The following is a 19,470-nucleotide window of genomic DNA, read 5'->3' as shown; positions in this document are numbered from 1 at the left end:
CAAAACCCACCCGACTTTGCCAGCTTAGGACTTCAGGGGGCTTAGTTTTCATTTGTCTGCGTGGAGAAGACAATGCCAAGTGGCCTCTGGGAAATGGCACGATGAGTCTCCAGCTGGGAGGGGGCAGGGAGAGATGGAGAACGTCAGCACTTCCTGAGGCTTCCCAATGCAGCAGGACTGGGAGCTCGGGGCGTGAGGGCTCTCCGCCATTTCATGGAGGACCTTGGGCTCCTCCAGGTCTCTGAGCCTTCGGTTCAACCCTTACACCTACATTACAGGTTTGCCGTGATTAGAGTAGACACCTCGGAAGTGGTCTGTGAATGTTAATTTTTCCTTCCTTCATTCTTTAAGAGCAAGGAGGCAAAGGCCTTCAAAGAGGAGACATTCACACAACTGCCTTGTAGCAAATGGGCCTGCAGAGATTTAATTGATGTAGAAAATACAGGCTTGTCACCAGAGTTGGTTGTAACACGTGAGCTAGCCCCGAAGCACACAGAATGAGCTAAACAACAAAACAGACTTTTTTTCCCCCATGGCAGACTGATGCCTACAAAGCACGTGGGAGGAGTAAACAGTTTCTTAGTCCCTGACGAATGCACGGAGGGCTGGCAGAAATTTGGTGTCTATGTAGGAGAGAGGCAAGGGCTACCCCATAGCTTTCGAGACAAATGGGGGGGGGGGGCATTTAACAGTGGGACAGATGTCAGAGTACATCCCCTCTGTTGGGAAGCAGGGTCTGCAGGGAGCTCAGAATCCTCACTGCCAATGCCAGGTGCAGCCTCCCAGCTCCGAGGAAGGGTGGCGGGGGTAGGAACAAGAAGAGAAAACCAAGATGAGGACCAGAAGCCATCCCAGACTTTTCGTATGGCTTGGTGGCTTCTTGAAAGTTGTGTGCTTGCGACCCTGAGACTCTAGCAGGGAGGGCTCTGGGTAGGAGCCTGAGGGAAGGGAGCACTCCTGAGGACAGTCGAGTCCCAGGAGAGAGAGGATGAGCAGCAGAGCTTCCAGGGGCTGGGGGTGGAGGAGGGACAGCTTCCAGCAACCTCTGGCAGGGCTCTGGGCCCGATCCTGAGATAGTCAAAAGGAGAGACCAAGTGCTCAAGAAAGGAGACATTTAAAAAAAGAGAGAGGTCTGATCTCTATGATGCTGAGGTATTAGAGCCTGGTCCGAAGGTACAGACATGCGGGGGGTGGGGAAGCTTTGTTCTGGTAAATTAAGGACCACACACACAGAACCACGGGAGTCCCAGCACTGAGTGCCCTGCGGGTCCAAGGGATCAACTCCGCTCCCAAGGGAGGCCCTTGGCCGGCAACTCCTTTAATCCCTCCTCCTCCCCTGGAGGGGCCCTTGGGGCCGATGACCCCCCACCAGTGTTCCTCGTCCACACAGGAGCTCACAGAAGTCCACACTTTGCAGCCTGAGAGACATGGTCTCTGGGGGCAGCTCACGGTTTCGGGCCCTACCATCGTTTCCATCCAGCCCCGGCCCCCGTGGCTCCTCTGAGTGGGGAAGTTGGCAAACGGGGGAGGACAATGCTTTCTCAGAAGGAAGAAAGCACAGGCAGCTCCTCAGGCACTTGGTCTGGGTGCAGGAGAGGCTCAGGGCCTCAGTAGTGATACACCTTCAGCCTATTGTTTTCATCCAGGCCCAGCTGCAGGAAGTCAGAAGAGGCTGCCAGCCTGGGCCCTGAAGAGAAGAGACGTCTGGCGGCGAGGTGAAGGAAAACTCCGCGGTCAGTTTAGTGCGTCCAGCGAAGGACCAGACGCCGAACGGGGCCGTCCTTGGACCCCCGGGGCCCAGCTCAGCCATCCTAGCAGCTACAGCAGGAACGGAGCAAGGCTCAGGGACCAGTCAAAGGATACGACTTGGGGTCATTCTTGTAACGCTGTAGCCACTTTCGGTTAGCCTCGATCAGGCCCTGGACGTCGGTGCTGCCCACCTCGGAGACCTGGGGATGGGCCCGCTGCAGGAGCCGCAGCTGCTGGCTGGGAAGGAGGAGCACGGCGTGGGGAGGGGAGGAAGGGGCTGTGTGGAACAGCCCACAGGCCAGCACTTCTCCCTCCTCCCCTCTACACGACAGCCTCTGCCTGCTTTAGCAGCTCAAAGCTTCCTCTGCTGGGGAGAATGCCCCTCGGGGAGGGCGAGCATCAGGTCCCCAGAGAGGCAGTGGTGAGCCCCTCCTCTGGTGAACACTCCTGACGTCAGCCTGGTCCCGGTCACGCTCAGCAGCCAAAGCTCTCCCCTCTCTTGACTCAAATACCCACCCAGCCTCAGCTCCCAAGCAGGCCAAAGGGTAAATGACAGTGCTTAGGGTTGGGGGCCTGTGGGGTGGGGACGCAGAGGACAACTTGGCAAGGCAGAAGATGAATGGGAAGTTAACAACAGGTTTAAATAATTGCCCATCTGTCCTTCCCACTGGGTACCCCTCTCGTGCCAGATGTTGCTCAGCGGGGCTGAGGGAAGAAAGGAGCCCATGAAGCAGACAACGAGCTTGATGGCAAAGACAAAAGCCACACTCAAGGGCAGGAGGGGCCTGGGGAAGGAGCAGGGTCCCAACAGGGGCTGATTTCTCCCTGCAGAGATGCTACCAGGCAGCTTCTTCACAGAGCCAAGCCAGGTGAGGACAGCTGCCACGGGACCCCAGTGTTTTGGCCTTTTCTCTCAGCGTGGAGAGGCACCTCAGACCCGGGCAACTGCATGACTTGGAGGCCCGTCCAAGCTCGCTCTCCATGACCCGAGTTCTCCCCTGGCGGGAGGCACAGCAAAGCAGCAGGGCTGTGTGGTTCACCCTGAGCCCCGAGGGACGCTTACCTGGCCGACACATAACCCAGCCTGTTCTCCAGGGGGGCAGGGCCGGTGCTGAGGAATGGTACTCCAGCTGGAAAAGTGGGGGCAAATCGTTCAGAAACGGGCACTGGAAAGCAGCCCCAGCAGGCTGCCTCCCGGCTCGTCGGCACCTCCTGCCTCGCACAAACACACAAAAACAGGGCCAGTTTCAGTGGTTGCAGGGGAGAGACAGATGATAGAAACTGTCCTATTATTTCTAAAACTTAATCTGCTTTTCACATTCTTCAGCAGGACTGAGAGACCAGGTGAGCACTGCCCACCCCCCCAGCCCAGAAGCACTGGGAAGCTGGATGGCCAAGCGGTAAGGAGCAGAATCTTGAAGTCAGAGAAACATGGGGTCAAGACCCAGTGTGTTACTTACTCCCCGGGTACCCTGAAGCATCTCCCTTAATCTGAGTTAGTTTTCTCATCTGTAAAGTGGGGATAAATTAATACTACCTCAGAGAGTTATTAGACTCCCGCCGGCCCATCATACAGTGTACAAGATGGCATCTATTATAGTGATGAGGAGGAGGAGCTCTGAGGTTCTGCTGAGCTCTGGATCCCATCAGAAAGGCTCCAGAGGCGCCTGGGTGGCTCAGTTAAGCGTCTGACTTCAGCTCCGGTCATGATCTCTCAGTTCGTGAGCTCGAGCCTTGCATCAGGCTCTGTGCTGACAGCTCAAAGACTGGAGCCTGCTTCGGATTCTGTGTCTTCCTCTTTCTCTCTGCCCCTCCCCCACTCACCTCTGTGTCTCTCAAAAATAAACATTAAAAAAAATTTTTTTAAAGGCTCCAGTAAATCATCATGACCCACAGAGCCTCTGGCCGCAAGGTGACCCACGGCCGTAATCAACAGACCATGCCAAAGCTGGGGGTGGCAAGGGGCAGGCAGAGGAGGGAGGGAGGCTTACCTGGAAAATATTTGCGCCACTTCTCCACCAGGAAGTCATCCACTGTTTGAGCCGCGGAGGAGGAGAGCCTGGGGCCCAGCCCCGGGTCCCAGGCCCACTGGGTGGATGAGGGTGTAGCCAGCGGCGAGGGTGAGAGCCGGGAGGGGCAGGCAGGAATGGAGGTGCTCCTAGCGGCCCGGGGCGGGACGTGCGCTGGTGTGGAAGTGAAGAGAGGCAGTGGCGGCTGCGGGTTAAGGCTGCCCAGCATGCTGAGGACACCATTCAGCTGGCTGCTGATGCGCTGCAGCGAGCTGCTCAAGTAGTAGATCTTGTTGGGGAAGGTGGCACTTGTGGTCAGGTTGACTGAAAGGCAGGGACTCGACCTCAGGGCCCAGAACAGCCCCTCCTCACCCCGTACGCCAGACCACAGCCCCTCGGCTCATGGGGAACAAGGGGGATGGCAGGGCTTCCGTGGTCCAGAAGGTGCGGAGTGGAAGCTGGCCAGGGGAAAAAGCCTTCCAGGGTGTGGGCAAGGAAGGAACAGGAGACGGCCCTCTGCCCCTTTGCAGACCAGAGCAGCAGAGAGAACCCCTCCCAGAAGGTGGCGCTGGAAGGTCTCTGCACAGTCAGGGGGCCCCTGATTCTTTCTGCCCTGGGTGCTGGCAAACCCCGACGGGGTCCCTCCTTCTGACCAACCCTGAGAACCTGCCCCAGACCCTGGCTTCCAGAGGCCTGCGCACACCGAGCTGAAGGAGGGGGGCTGCCCCTCAGGCCCCCAAGCCCCTCCCTCTCCATGGATACTGTGGTCCCCCTCTGGGCTGATGCCACCACTCACGGTGAGGCAGGGGGCAGGATTCAGAACTTGCGCTGCTCATGTCTTCAGTGTCACTGAGGTCAAAAGTCACCACCTTCTTGGGGGGGGCGCCTCTCAGAACGTCCTCATCTGGGGCCTGAGAGATACAAGCAATAGTTAGTGCTGACCCCTGCCCTGTGCGTTCTGCCCACCGCTCTTGCGACGTGTTGAGGTTTGGGGGCTCTCTGGGACCCCAGGTTCTGGGAGAAGCACACAGCACAGGCTGTCTTGCATCACAGGGGGAGGGAGGTGGAGGCTAAAAGGTCACAACGGCCTGAAACGCAGGCAACTGGGACCACAGCCCCTTCTCCCTGGCAAACTCCCCCTACAGGGTCTGTTCACCCAGGCTTCCCTCCTGCCTCACCCACACCTCTGGCATCCGGGGGGAAAGTCGACCAGGCCACTAAGTACATCCATTCCTAACATGAGGGGCACACTTTTCCTCAGAAACCATGGCAGGGGGAGGGCAGGGGAGGGGCCAGTCCCTCTCTCAAGAACCTGCAGCAAGAGGCTCTGGGTCTGCTCGGGACCCCCCCCCCCCCCCGCACAGATCTGTTCAACAAATGCAAAGTCGAAGCCGCTGCCCTTTTCACCAGCTCGGGAGCCCCAAAGGCCCAGCACCCCCGCAGCAAGAGACCAAAGAACCCAACCACATCCCAGGAACAGCAGGAGGCGGCTGTGGCCACGGGGCCTCACCTCTTCCAGAAGAGAGGACTCCAGCTGATTCAGCTTCTCCTCTTTCTTCTTCAGCAGGTCGTGGCCCTTCCGCATGGCCGACTTCATCTCATCCAGGTGCCGGGTCTCCTGCAGCCAGAGAGAAGGGGGAGGATGCAAATGGGGCTACGCGCGGATGCGGGAGGCCCACCTACAAATTCACCTGAGAAATACTAGTTTTCATAAGGTCATGAGAATGAAACGAGACAGTGCGTGTTACGTGCTTAGCGCTGTGCCCGCACCTGATACACTCTCAAGGGGTCCCTGCCATGCTCCAACTCCCCTATCAGCACTGAGCAGAGCAAGGACAGGGCCGGGGGCTGCATGCAGGCGCCCCGAGAAGCCTGCCCCTCGCCAGCTCTGAGCACCCACACGACGCTAAGGGAGCTTCTGCCAAGACCCCTCTTGATGGCCCAGAGATCTGTGATCCTAACACAGAGTAACAATGAAGTTTCTCTCTTTTCATTGGAAAGTAGGGCGTCAGAGAAGCAATTCAGTCTTCTGCCCAGGGTGCTCCAAAGATTCACTTAGGAACCGAGTCTTTAATGTGATGGAATAGACAAGCAAAGCACTGGCTGTGAAGTTTTAAAAACCTGACTTGTACTTCTCATCTAGAAAATGAGAGTAACCACTACTTTGCACATCATCTACGCTCACATGAAGAGCAAACGGCCACTGGAGAAAGCATTCTGCACGTGCATATCGACATGCAAACATAAGGTGCTTTCATCGTCGTGCAGACAACCTGCATCACCTGCCCCATCTCCCTAGAAGACTCATCCGGTGACCCCAGGGCCTGCGTGGCCACTGTCGTGGAGTCCCCAGAATCACCAAAGGTGGATGTTGCCCCGCGTCCCCCAGCACCCCCGCCAGCCCCTCCCCACACCCCCCCCAAGGACTGGCAGGGTCCCCTCGAAGCTCCTGACCTCCTCCAAGTCCTTGCGCACGTCTTCCAGGGCCTTGGTGCCCGGTGGATCTTGGGTGGCTTCCTGAGCGCCGGCCAGCTCCTGGCGCCAGTGCTGCTGGGCGGCTTTCAGAGCCGTCTGCCGCCTCCGCATGGAGCGCGTCTGCCGCACCAGGAACTCCTTGGCACTGCGGAGGGCTAGCCCCTCGGCAGAGAGGTAGTGTCGGACGCTGTGGGAGGCCAGGGCAGAGGGGTTGGAGAGGGAAGCGAACGCTCCGAGAACCCCCTGCTGTGGGTCACTAGACCACTTCCCCAGCAGAGGCTCAAGGGGAGCACAGACTACGCCGGGCTGGGCAGTGAGTGGATACCGCCATTAGATACCTACAGTGTGCAGCATGCTGCAGAGTCGTCCTGCCCTGTCTCTGAAAGGGAGGGGGCCGGGGGCCTCCAGACAGATGGCCAGACACTCCCATCAGCCTGACCCTCAACCAGAAAGCAGCAGATGCCAGCAGGCGGTATCGATGGTCCCAAGGGCACCTTCTGGGCTGGCCAAAGGGATTCCCTTGGTCCCTGGACCCAAGCCCCACCGGTGACCACAGCCACCTCATTTCAGTTAGCCCCAGATCTGTGAAGGCACCCCTTCAGCAAATGCTGGACCCAAACTAAGGCTATCAAGACTCACCTGTCCAAGGATAAGTCGGTCTCCTCCTTGCTCTGGGGGAGAGAAGAGGATACCTCTTTGGTCTGGTTCTAAGGACACACAGTAGAAAAGACCCACTGAATATTAGACACACTGCCAGCTCAAGGGACCCCCGAGCCCCTCCCAAGGGCCCGAACACAGAAATGGCTCCGCCAGCTGCTGCGCGCTGCCTGCTTACAGTTACCATCGGACCGACGGGGAGGGGGACTAGGAACAATAAGGCCCGGAGACCGAGGTTGCATATAGAGCGGAGCCAGACCCCCTCCTGGAGCCCCAGCCCGGCCACCCTGTCCCTTGCAAGGCACAGAGAACTCACTGTCCCAAGGGATCTCCTCAGGTCCTCAATGTGGAGATCTGGCTCAACACGTGAGGAGGCATTGCTCTCCTCAGCTGCCAGCTCATTCAACACCTCCTGCTTCCTCTGAGTTTCAGCCTCCAGGTCGCTGTGATGGGAAAGGGGATTGGGGGTGGGGGAGAGGCAGGCTCCCATGATGGAACAGGATAGGTGGCATACTGTCAGGACTGCTAGTGTGGGCGTCAAGCCCCCCTCTCAGGGAGACAGCAGGACCGTCTCCATCCCTTCACTTCCATCAAAGCCCCTGAGGCACGGCTGGGCCATGACCAGTAGAACCAGGGACCGCCACCCACCCCCCCACAACAGCTGTTCACAGCCTCTGAGCCCCCACTCCCTACAAAATGCAGCAAAAGCCCCTCTGCCAGGCTCCACCCCTGCCGCTCAACTGAGCAGACAGGGCCCAGGAGCATCAGAGGGCAGGCAAGAGGCAGCAGGAGTGGCCAGGTGCAGGGTGCCCACCCCACCTGACTTGTTTCTGCAGCCTCCGCCTCTGGGTCTGCAGCACATCCACCTGGGACTCTAGCTCCAACTTGTGGGCCCGAAGCTCATCGAGAATTCTTCGGAGCTGTTGGTTTGTCTCCAACAGATGGGTGTGCTCCTTCTTTGCCTCCTCCAGGTGATGATGGTTGGCTGTGGCTTCCTGGGGGCAGAAGAAAAGCTAGAAGCACCTAGAGCCACGTGGGGCAAAGGCAGGGAGCAAGAGGACAGGGAAACCCGAGGAGCGCGGTGGGGAGAGGGTGGTCGCTGTGCCCACTGTCAGGAGCCGTGCAGGCTCCATCCGCCCTCCACAGCCCCACCCCTGGGGTCGGCTCAGGACCCCACACGGCCGGGCTATCTGCGGGATGCTGCCAACATAGTTGGGGACCCTAATGATCTGGACAGATCAGGTGAGCACAAGGTGGGATGTGGGGCAAGAGGGAAAGAAGGGAAGGGAGAAGGAATGGGGGAGAGAGGAGGAAGGACAAGACAGGTGGACACACCTCGCTCTCCAGCGCCACCTGCCTCTGCACTTCAAGGAGCTGCTGCCTCTCCACTCGGGCAGTCTCCTCCTGTGGGGGAGGGAAGGACATGGGACCCTTGGCCATCCCCAGGCCCCAGGTCTAAGGGGCAGGAGGACCCATGCTCTCCTATGGGAGCTATGACTCCACGGTCAAGGGCACCTGGAGATCCTGTCCTCAACTCCTGCTCTCTCACCTGGATGTCCAGCTGAGCCAATCGGGCCTTGACATCTTTGGTTCTGGTTTCCAGTTCCACCTCTAAATGTTGGAGTTTCCTTTCCTGCACAGAAATAGGCGGAGTGAAAGATGTAAGTGTAGAAAGAGTGCAAGGCATTAGCTGGGGGTGCAGGAGGGAGTCCCAGAGCCAGATTCCATAGCACGCCCTCCAAGCTGGGCTCGGGCCTCCTCCCATTTGCCCTTGCAGGCTCCCGGGAAAGCGCCACACCTTGTTTCTTCCCACGGGGGGCAAGGAGAGGCAAAGGCGCCAACCCCAAAGCCCCCAGGGGGGCTGACCTCCTCTAACCCTGGGGATGGGCCCTGGCCTGGAAGACGAAGGCACTAACATGCCCTGGCTTGGGGATCGCCATGAGACCCCCACTCCAGAAGCTGTCAAGGCTCAGATCCGCTGCTGCCACAGATGCCTGCCTCCAGCACTCCTCCTCCTGCACAGAGGTATCAGAGTGGGTTCACCCTCCCCAGTCCCCAGTGGCAGCCCAGAGCCCCTACCTGCTCCCGGTGCCGCAGCCGTAAGTCCTCCAGCTGCCTATCCTGCGTCTGCCTCACGGCCTCTAGTTCACGCTCGTGCGACCTTCGAAGGCGCTCCAGCTCACAGGTCAGGTGTCCCAGGAGTTCAGCCCGCTGCTTCCTCTCCTGCCCAGAAGGTGAGGCTGTGGGCGGGGAAACCGCAGCGTCCCCTCTCTCTCCCCCCCCCCCGCTCCGCCCCCACAGCCTCGGGTCAGCAAGGTCAGGGACCCCATCAGCTCCCTGGGGTTGGCTGTTCAAGGAGAACACCGCTCTCATCCCCCAGAAAGCCCGCACCGCTCTCTGCCGCAGATGCCATTAGGAGGACCCCCGCCCCATCCGGGGAGTCTGCCTCTCCTGCTGTCCCTCCATGTGCAGCTTCCTTCCTTAAGGGAAGAGAGGCCACTGCTCTTGAGCAAGGTCAGAATTGGCCTGGGGAGGGAATCAACTACATTTTATCACAGGCTGGTCATTCCTCTGTGGGAAAGACTGTACACAGGGGCTGGGATATGAGTTCCGGTCAGTGGGGTAGTGGCTAAAAGTCCTGGGGCAGAGGCCCTGTGGCCCCTGCTCATCCCCAGTGTGAGCAAGCCGGGCGAAAGCTGAGGATGGGCAGAGATCTAAGTATTATTTGGCTCTTGCTAGTCTACTTCTTAGTGTCCTGGGTTTGCGATGAACCCTGATGGCCTGGTGTCGGCGGGGTAGCGAAAGTTGAAGGCTCTGGAGTCAGACAGCTGGGCTTGAATCTTAGCTCCTTGACTTACTGGCCTGGAGCACTTGGGAAAGATGCTTACCCTTCTGTCTCCTCGGTTCTAAACTGGAGGTCACAATAGTCCCCACCTCCTTGGGGGTGCTGGGGGTGCTAAGTGAGTCTGCACACATCAAGGGGCTGAGACCAGCGCCGGCAGGGGTAGGAGCTCCGAATCTGTGAGCCGCTACCCCTCCGGGAGGGGATGCAGCCAGCCCACTGCGAGGCGAACAGGCAGGACGGGGCCGCGACGCCACCTCAGCAGGGCGCAAGCCGCCGGCTGCCGAGGACGCGGGTGCGTGTGAGTGCGCGCGCCGCGCATGTGCGCCGGGGAAATTCACCTCGGCTTCGTACTGCTCTCTGGCCTCAGCCAGCACCTGCTGGTGCTCCTCCTTCATCCTGTCCATCTTCCTCTCGTGTTCCCTCTCCACCTGCTGGCGCTTCTCTCGCAGGAGGTCGCTGAGCTGCGGGGCAGGCAGCAGGGTTGCAACTCGCAGGCCCGAGGGTGGGCCGGCACGTGGTATACACAAACACGACCCGCGCACGCATGACACGTGACGTGCACACGCCCCGCCCCCGCGCCCCTTCCCCACTCGTGTACGGGGGGTGCGGGGGTGGGGAAGTGCCCAGCCTCGAGGGACCTGAGGCACAAAAGTGGAACCAGACGTTCTAGCCCCAGCTGAGCCATCCAAGGCAAAGCAGGGCTCCTGGGGCCGGGACGGAGTGCCCGTGACAGGGATACACGAGGTCGAAGGAGCAGACCAGCATTTACCTCTTGCTCATACTGGAACACTTGGTGAGCCTTCTGATGAGCCCTCTGCTCTGCCCGACCAAGGCTCTCCTGCAGCTGGGCCTCCTCCCTCTGCTGGGCCTCTTCCATCTTCTTCTGGAGGCTGGAGACAACCTGAGGAGGTCCCAGCACAGGGGACATGACACTCAGCACTGCAGAGCGACTTCAGGGACTCGCTTGCCAGGGGCCCAGCAGCCAGCCCCCGGGGGGGGGGGGGGGGGGGGGGGGGGGGGGGTTCAGGCGGAGGGAGACTTCCACCCTAGCGACAGGCAGGGGGTGGAGTTCGTGAAGGGGCCCTGAGGCTCACGCTCAGGGACCAGGATGGCCACTCCACCTTGCAGGCCAAGGCCAGCTGCCTCTCACCTCTCTGTGCTTGGCCTCCAGCGAGGAAGAGAGCCGCTCCAGCTCAGCTCGGTGCTCCCTCTCCAGTGCTGCCACTGCCTAAGGAGCAACAAGGGGCCTGTGAGGGACGCAGGGCGGGGAAGACGGACTAGGCACTCACCCCAGAGGGAGGAAGGAATAGCCAGGAGAACCGTGCCTGACTCCCGTCAAGCCAAAGGGCCAAGGGGAACCACAGGCACAGCTTTGCTGCCCCAAAATAACACAGTCTCTAAAGTCTGCAACTAGCAAATGAACAGGAACATGAAGGCCAGAGTGGAGGGACATTTCGGTAAGCCTCGGGTCACTGCTTCCATCCCCCAGCCCCTGGGTTAGGCCACAGGTACACAGGTGACACTTGTGCCTGTGAACAAGGGCCCAAGGCGGTGAGGGCTGGAGGTCCAGCACTAGCTGCCTGAGCACCCAGAGGACAGTACAGTGACATCCTCCCCCACCTTGTGTGGCTGCTCCTGGTCTAAGAGCTGAAGCTCACCGTCACTCAAAGAAAGAAGGTCGACGTGGCCTGGCTGTGCCCTACTTCCGCCTCTCATCTAGAGACGGACCCTCAGGAGACAGAGGATTGGAGGCCCAGGGAGTAAGGGCAAAGGAGAAAATCCTCCTCTACATGTGCCAGCCTCGCTAAGGAGAGATGAAAGTTCATCACAGCTGCCCCTCGGGGACAGGGCCCCTTTGTCTCAGAACCTCTGGTCTGGCCCGGGTTCTTTCGGTCATGAAATCTGCCCAAATCCAGGGGCCATTTCCCTTCAAGCTTCTTCACTGTGACTGACAGCGCCCGGCTACTGCTGGCCCCAGATGGAGCCCTGGATACCCGCTCTTTCCTCTCCTGCGCCAGGCAGACCCGGGCTAGCACCTGCCCCGAGACGGCCGGGTCCACAAGGGTCCCGGACAGCCCACCTGCCGTCTACCGCCTCCCGTGCCGGCTGTGTGGACACCTCCTCTGTGCCCAGCCCAGTCCCCCACCCCATACGCCCAGCCTGGCGCCCAGCCCCTCCCCAGGCAGCGCCGGGGCACGTCAGACGGGAGCCCCACGCCGCCGGCTCACTTCTTTCCTCTCGCCCTCCAGCTGTTCCCTGAGCTGCTGCAGAGCCCTCTCCTTCTCGGCCTTCAGGGAAGCCCGCTCTCTCTCCTCCGAGGCCTCCATCTCTTCCTTGAGCTGCTCCAGCATCTGTCTGTTCCTCTGCTCCAAGCTGGCCCTCTCGGCCTTCTGGAGAGACTCCGACTCTTCTCTCAGCCTCTGCAGGGAAGCCTCCTGCTCGGCCCTGCGCAGACAGACGGAATGGGCCAGGCCCGGGCACTCGGGGGGCACCGCGTGGGGCAGGAGGCTCACGGCGCACCCTCACCTGATCTGGCTCTCATCTGCTTCCACATGGGACTGCACCTGGGCCAGGAGCTGGGACAGCCTCCGGCTTTCCTCCTCTCTCATCCGAGTCTCCTCTTCCTCGGTGGCTTTCCGCAGCTGCGCCTTCAGGGAACTGGGAAGGAAAAGAAAGGCAAGTTTGTTGGAGGAACCGCTCTTCTAGTCATCAGCCCTGACTCCCGGCCTCCACAAGCCTGCAGCTTGCCTGCGAAGTTTCCTAAATCTGGGTCCTGCTGCCTCCCTGTAATACATCCCATATAAAGAGGGGGCCGTGAACTCTATCCACTCTTTGCTGCAGCAAGCAGAGGGACAGGCTGCTTGATCCCAGGACAGGATTTCTGCCAGAGGTTCCCCCTTGCCTGTAAATGCACCTCGGCGCAGCATTCGCTCCAGGACAGACGCAGTCTGACCCCAGCCCGGCTCCGGGGCCACACCCCCTCACTGCCCCCGATCCACTGTTGCTGCCACATCAGAGGAGACACCGCCTCTCAACCCCACCACGATCCTCCTCGCCTCCGGGCCTTTGTTCATGTGGGCGCCTCTCCCCAGAATCCCCTCTTCGACCTGACAAACCCATATTTGCCACTCAACGCCCGGCTCCCTCCTCTCCGAGAAGCCTTTCCAAGTTCATCGACTAGCCTTTCTGTTCCCATCGCCCTGTATATGAAAGACCTTCCTTATCCCACGCATCACAATTCATCTTTTGTAGGTCTGCTTTCCTGACAAGTCTGGGAGCCATTCCAGGCAGAATCAGGTCTTCCACTTGGTTATATCCGAGGTGTTGAACAACAGTAGCTAACATGAAGCAGGTGCTCCGTACGTGTCTGTCAAATTTGAACAGCATCGCCCAGCCCCAAACTCAGAAGCAAGTGCCGATGACCCATGAGGGATGCCTTATTTACAGACAAACGACAGTAAGCATTTCATCCCAGGCAGACATGCCCCTGCCCACGGAGCCCCCACATGACCAGGGGCTGTGTGCTGCGCACTCAGGGAATTCAAGCCTAAGAGAAATACGATTCAGAAGACAATTTCTTAGAAAAGCTTCCTAGTGAATTCCAAAGGTCATCTTCAATTTCAAGTTATCTACACCACTGCTCTCTTCCATCCTGATAGAAAATTTGAGTTAAATAAAAATCCTCCCTTCTAGATCCCCCCAGAAACCCTTTCTCTCTGTCCCATGGCTCCATTTCACACGTAGCACCACAGAATGTTAGAGCCGGAAGGGTCTTGGCAGGTGAAGGCCTTCATTTTATAACTGTCTCTCTTCATCTCACAACTAAATTCAATCTCTTCATTTTATGGCTAAAGAAACTAAGGGTCAGACTGCCTGTCTTCCTGCCTGCCTTCTCATTCAAGAAGTATTTGCTACAAGGTCAGCTATGGCTTCCAGAAATTTATACCAACTGAAGTTTCCCAGCAGAGGCGGCCCCACCCCTCAGAAAGGCTCATGCGTGAGCAGAAACCGCGTTCTCGCAATCAACTATTTCGTAGCGAGTCTGACAAGGCGCTGCCTACAGAAGAATCACTTCGTGGAGGCCATGGCCATCACTGATTTCAACTGAAAATCAAGAGCTGCCATTTACTGAGCAACTACTGTGTTTCGGGCCCTGAGTCAGATGCTTTTGGCATGTGGAGTCTTCACCACGACCTGAGAGGGCTCTCGGACGCCCCTCTGGAGCTGGGGGTTTGGCGAGGGACGGAAAGCACAGTCAGCCAGGCCCAGGGTGGCCAGGAAGAGAGGAGAAGCTTAGACGGCTGGCAGGGAAACACAGCCAGGATTTCATCCAAGGCTCTGCCTGTCAACATCAGCTAAGTCTTACCCTGTTTGGGCAGGCTCCTGCCCTAATTTTCATTTGGCTGGAAGAGGAGGATGCTGCCTGGCAGGGGACACAGGAGGGGTGATAGAAGGATGGACCCTGGGTCAGCAGGTCCTGTGTTGGGCTAATGAGAGGGTTGTCCCCAACCCTCTGGGTGGCTGGGTGTTGGTTTTCTATTAGTTTCTCTGAGCATAAGCATTTTCTACACTCTTTGCTATGTATGCTATAAAAATAAGTCTACCACTTTGGGATGTTCTGTCCAAGAGGAAAAGATTTAGCCTTCAGTTACATGGTTGAGTAAGTGCAGAGTCTGTTAACACCTTTTTGTAGTACCTGTCCCCTCCTGGGCCTATGGCAGATTGCTGATCACCTTGTCGGGGGCCCTTCTCCCATGCTCCCTTCCTAAAGGGGCCCTGATTTTATTCCATCAGGTAAAGAGGCCCAGCTAAAGGATGACATTTCCCAGTTTTCTTTGCAGCCAGAAGTAACCAATGAGATGTGAGTGGAAATTATTGAGTAAAATTTCCAGGAAAACTCCTTACAAGAATAAGCAGAAGTTATTAGGTGAAGTTTCCAAGAAAGAGCCTTAAAAGGGACCGAATGAGCTAGAAGTTACCAGTTTCGTACTCTATCCCTATTCTCCCTGCTGGCAGCACAGACACGATGGCTGGGGATTCAGCAGGACTGGAAGAGGCCCTGAGAGTAACCAGCACTCAAGTGCAGAGAGATTAAAGGACCACCAGGGACCTGGTGACTCTGAAGCCGCTGTGCCAGCCCTGGACAGCCTTTTCTTATGAAAGTAACCTCCAGCTTATTTATGAAGTATACACACGATCTCATCCACACAGGCCCGGCCCAGCCTTAAGTGTCTTGCTTGTTGAGGGCCTCCCAGCCAACACCACAAAGAGTAGGAACCCAAATGAAACTTCTGGGTCCTGGGAAATAGCACCTCACACCATATTGTGTGGTCCCTACCAATCTCGCTGGGTCCTAACAGGGCCCTGACTACCAAGAGAGAGGGCAATGACTACCAAGAATGGGCCCCAGGGACAAAGTGCCTGGGTTCTTCTGGCTCTGCTGCATTTTTTAAATTTATTTTCTTATTTACTTGAGAGAGACAGCATAAACGGGGGAAAGGGGCAGAGGGAGAGAAACAATCTTAAGCAGGCTCCACGTTCAGCATGGAGCCCGACATGAGGCTCAATCCCACGACGCTGAGATCGTGACCTGAGCAGAAATCAAGGGTCGGATGCTCAACTGACTGAGCCGCCCAGGCGCCCCCGGCTCTGCTTATTAACTTCGATACCTTGGACAAGTTAAATAACCATTCTGTGCCTCAGTTTCTTCATCCGTCTGGTAGATCCTTTAACATGATAGGGTTGCTAGCAACACCTCATGGGACCCACTCTCAGGACGAAACCAATTAGCAGCTATGAAGCACGTGGACCCGTGTAATCTCCCAAAAACTGTCAGCTGGTCCCGCTGTTATCACGCCTCCCAACTCCCTCCCAAAGAGAGGAACCAGGAAGCCCATTCCTCCACAGAGGCCACCAAGGAGGAGTGTTGCTGGGGCCATGAGTGTCCGGGGTGGGAGGAGGGCGTCCCTTCCTCCCCATGTCACCGCGAGACCCAGGCAGCTTGCGTAAGGGGAGGGACAGGACCTGAGAGACTTCTCTTTCTGCTGGTGAAGCTGGAGGACCTCCTCTTCCTCCTCCTGCCACAGCTTCTCCCGGAGCTGCTGAATCTTCTCTCGTTTCGATTCCAGAAGCCGCCTCTGGTCTTGCTCCAGGTCGTGGGCCACGGCCTCCTCCATGGCCCTCAGGGAAGCCTGCTTTGGGGGAGTTGCAGGCTCCGTAGCTCGCCTGCCAAGGGTAGAACAACACTCACTAGCTTTACTATCCCACCTTTTACACACACAGAACAGCACACTCGCAATCCTAGTGGAGGGAGGGCCCAGGGTCAGGAATCACATACGCAAATCAGCTCACACAAGGGCAGGCAGGAAGGCTACCCCTCAAGGATCCAGGCAGTATTTGTTCACAGGGCAAGCCTCACTGTGGTGGTCCAGGAAGAAGGGCGGCCCATACTAGGCTCTCAGTGGACCTGGTAGGTTGTAGCCCGTAGTACAGACCTGAAGATGTGGCTCAAGAGCTGACAGCAATAGGGAAAGACTGAAGCTCTGTCCCCAGTGGGTTCTTCCCCAGGACGGTTCATGGCCATTTCCGTCTCCCGACTAGGGCTCTGCCTGCCACTTGAGGCTCACGCTAGCACCTTGGGACACCCCCAGAGGCTACTCTCTGCCTCCCAAACTGAACACAGGCCAATGCTCATGAGCCAGCAAGAGAAGCCGCAGCATGTCTCCTAGCCCTGAGACCCCCCAACAGTCCGTGGAGGTCCAGGAACAGGAAATCTCCTCCCACGCTGCCTAAACAGCCAGGCAGGAGACTGCTCCCTAAGCCAAAGAGTGTAGCAAGAGTGCACCAAGAATGCCACGCTCCAATCTCCTTGATGATGCCACGTTTGCATCTGCTTGGAGTTAACTCAATATTTGGAAACGGGTAACAGAAATTCAGAGCCGACGTGGATGCACAAGGTGGGTGGTGAGATGAGGAATAAAGGTTAAAAAGATGTCTATAGGAAGGTTGCTATATTGCTTGTATTCTGGTTCTTGAAGGAAATGCCCAGAGAGAAACCCAAGAACATTCAAGGCCATGAAAGCATCAAGGGGTCAAAGTACTGCACACCCCAGAGCAGCTTCTTCCTAAAGGCCAGTGCGAGTTTGCAGCCCCAGCTCCCTCAACCTGACTGGTCTCGCCTCACAACCACCACCCACCACCCGCCCCGATGGTGCACAGGCGGCAGGCCAGGCACGCTGGCCCCGTCAGCCTCAGCAGCGTGTGGACACGGTCCACTGGGGAGCAGTGGGGCAGGGGCTGCAGAGGGGAACCGGCCCCCGACTGGGGACGCAGGACCCCCTTTCCCCTCGCTGCGGCAGATGGAAGGCAGCAGGCGGGATCAGATTAGAACGGCAGAAGAAAACACGGGCTTTGGAATTCCATCTCAGCCCCTCGAGACCAGAGAGAGAAGGAAGACATAAAAGGCTACTGACGTCTCTGAAATACCAAAAAGCTCTTCCCTTCCCCCTTTCCTAAAATCATAACTCAGCCTGGAAATGGCCTCGAGTCGTGCCTTCGATTGTCTTCTGCTCTCAACGCCGCCTCGGCCCCCCTTCCGGTCCCCGGCTCTCCTCCAGACCCCCTGACATAGCCCAACCGATGCAGATGTGAGAGATGCGGCCGCCACCTCCTCTGAGAGTCCTGCTCTCGGAAAGGACCTCCCCCCGCCAGCTCTCCGCCTCATCAACCCTCCAACTCATTTCCAGCCTTGGCTGAAAACATCTTTTCTCCCTGAGACGGTACCTTTTAATGTCTCTCTCCCCTGTGGGCTGCGGAGCTATGTGGAGCCCAGGGATAGATGCTGTGGAAAGATGGGGCCTCAGACGGCGTGGCAGCACGTGCCCGGGCCACACGCCCCGGCGAGCATGCCTGCACACCTGGCACGCGGGCCTCTTCTCTGTGTCCCCGTTTTAAAGCTCTATGATCCCAAACGCCCAGCTTAGGTCCAAGGCAGTCAACGATGCCCTGAACGATTGAGGAGACAACCGGGAAGATGAAGCCTCCAGAGGAAGAGGCAGGTCTGATTTCTAGGCCGCTCCTCGGGTGTCAGCATCAGTGAGACCCAGTTTCCGACAGTCGGTGGCCAAGAGGGAGGCTCTGTGCGGGCATAATCACCTCAGGCCGGCCACCAAGTCATTGCGAGACAAGAAAGAGAAGAAGCAAGGAGGGCAGGTGGTGGGGAGGAGGGAGGCTGTGGCACCCAGGACATTCGGAAATGGCTGTGCCACCACTACAACCACGAAGAGATCCTGTCCCCTCTCGTGCTCGACCCAGGGGTTTTCATTCATTCACCCCCCCGGGCCCCCTTTCTACAAGCACCTCAGGAAAGACGCCGGGATCACCAAGGGGAGGCAATCCCTGTGTCCCAGACCCAGGCCTTCTGGCCTCACAGCGCTTGCTGGCCCGCCCTCTGCCCCTAACTCCTCCTGAGTGGCTTGACAACATCTGTGAAAGGTGACGGATTCTATGAATCATGGTTTTTTATTTGGTGTTATTTTACGATGATGATGTTTTGACATCTTTAAAAGTTTGCTGGCAGAGAGACTGGCCCTCCAAGGATTAGCCAACTCTATGTGAAAGAACGTGTCTTTCATGTATATGAAAATATATATATGTATATGAAATATGTATATGAAAGAACATGTCTTTCATATGCAAACCAACCGATCCCCCAGGGAGGCTAGACCACAAGCATCTCCTTACATAACTCACACCAGGCAACTGGAGGGCCACCTCCATAGCCCAAAGCCCACCAAAATCATTCATACTGTCCAGTCCTACACTCACTCAAGGTACTTACCCTGCCTCGCCTATTCCTTCCCAGGGAAACCCCAACAAAGGCTCTAGGCTGTGCTCTCCCTTCTCGCCTCTTCTGCCTCCTGACACACCCTGGTCATCCCCCAGGTGGCCTGGCATGGTGTGGCACGCCCTCTTCTCTCTGGAAGCGTAAGTAATAAATTCTTCCTTAATGGCACCGGCCTGTTGTTGTCACTCAGTCACCTCCATAAATCAGAACCCCGCAGGTACAAACAAATGAAACACAGACACAGGGCCACTCCTCACAAAACACAGAAACGTAGCTGTGAACATGAATGACAAGGACGTTATGGGGCCTGAAAAGACTCAGCAAAGGAACAGAAGATACTTCCTAAGGGTTCTGTGTAAACTGTGTGGTCAAGGAATGTCTCTCTGAGACCCAGAAGGGGCGGCCTTGTTGGTTTGGGAGGAGAAACACAAAGTAAGGGGACTCATCAGCAAGACAGGTGGGAGGAGCCTCACTGCCCAGCTTCCCTCCCAGAGGCGCCAGGAAGACGCCTTCTGACCTCTGCCCAGAGGGTCCTGTCTCTGAACCACACTCGCCTCCTGTCCTCGTAGAAAACACCCTGACCTGCTGTCCACAGCCCCCAAGGAGACTTGGGAAAGCCAGGTCATTCCTCAGGGTCAGAGCTGTCACCACCTGAGAAGTGGGGCTGTCCCTTCCCTACATCACTCTGCAGTGCTGTGGTGAGGACAAAAGTCATGAGCTCACGTGCACTGCCAGCCCTCGGCGGCACTGCCTGTGAGTAACCAGTGAGTGAACCCGTCTCTAGTCAACGGCCCGAGTCCCAAGAGCTCATGATCCTTTTGTACCGCTCGGTTCACAGATGGGAAAATTTGCATAACCCTGGCTCCTCTCTGTCCCTGTAGAGAAAAGGA

General features: G+C 57.6%; 1 protein-coding gene across 8 annotated transcripts in view; it reads right to left on the bottom strand.

The window, feature by feature from the left end:
• Positions 1–398: 398 nt before the first annotated feature.
• Positions 399–19,470, bottom strand: part of CEP164 (centrosomal protein 164) — a 66,881-nt gene continuing 47,809 nt past the window's right edge. For 7 of the 8 annotated variants that reach the window (XM_042905046.1, XM_042905052.1, XM_042905051.1 and 4 more), the window contains 20 exons: positions 18,575–18,712; positions 15,760–15,960; positions 12,262–12,393; positions 11,964–12,180; positions 10,886–10,963; positions 10,505–10,636; positions 10,074–10,196; positions 8,970–9,113; positions 8,440–8,523; positions 8,226–8,294; positions 7,710–7,885; positions 7,207–7,333; positions 6,873–6,940; positions 6,213–6,420; positions 5,269–5,376; positions 4,555–4,669; positions 3,741–4,082; positions 2,813–2,879; positions 1,864–1,986; positions 399–1,704 (listed from right to left, as the gene is read on the bottom strand). In XM_042905046.1, coding sequence (XP_042760980.1) covers positions 1,608–1,704; positions 1,864–1,986; positions 2,813–2,879; positions 3,741–4,082; positions 4,555–4,669; positions 5,269–5,376; positions 6,213–6,420; positions 6,873–6,940; positions 7,207–7,333; positions 7,710–7,885; positions 8,226–8,294; positions 8,440–8,523; positions 8,970–9,113; positions 10,074–10,196; positions 10,505–10,636; positions 10,886–10,963; positions 11,964–12,180; positions 12,262–12,393; positions 15,760–15,960; positions 18,575–18,712 — 2,749 coding nt within the window. In that variant the 3' untranslated portion in view covers positions 399–1,607. The remainder of the gene's footprint in view (positions 1,705–1,863; positions 1,987–2,812; positions 2,880–3,740; positions 4,083–4,554; positions 4,670–5,268; positions 5,377–6,212; positions 6,421–6,872; positions 6,941–7,206; positions 7,334–7,709; positions 7,886–8,225; positions 8,295–8,439; positions 8,524–8,969; positions 9,114–10,073; positions 10,197–10,504; positions 10,637–10,885; positions 10,964–11,963; positions 12,181–12,261; positions 12,394–15,759; positions 15,961–18,574; positions 18,713–19,470) is intronic. The other variant, XM_042905050.1, reaches the window with a different exon arrangement.

Source organism: Panthera leo, chromosome D1 (genome assembly GCF_018350215.1).
Source record: "Panthera leo isolate Ple1 chromosome D1, P.leo_Ple1_pat1.1, whole genome shotgun sequence".
NCBI classification, from domain to species: domain Eukaryota; kingdom Metazoa; phylum Chordata; class Mammalia; order Carnivora; family Felidae; genus Panthera; species Panthera leo.
Note: the sequence above shows the minus strand (reverse complement) of the source record. Positions and strands in the feature narration are given on the sequence as shown.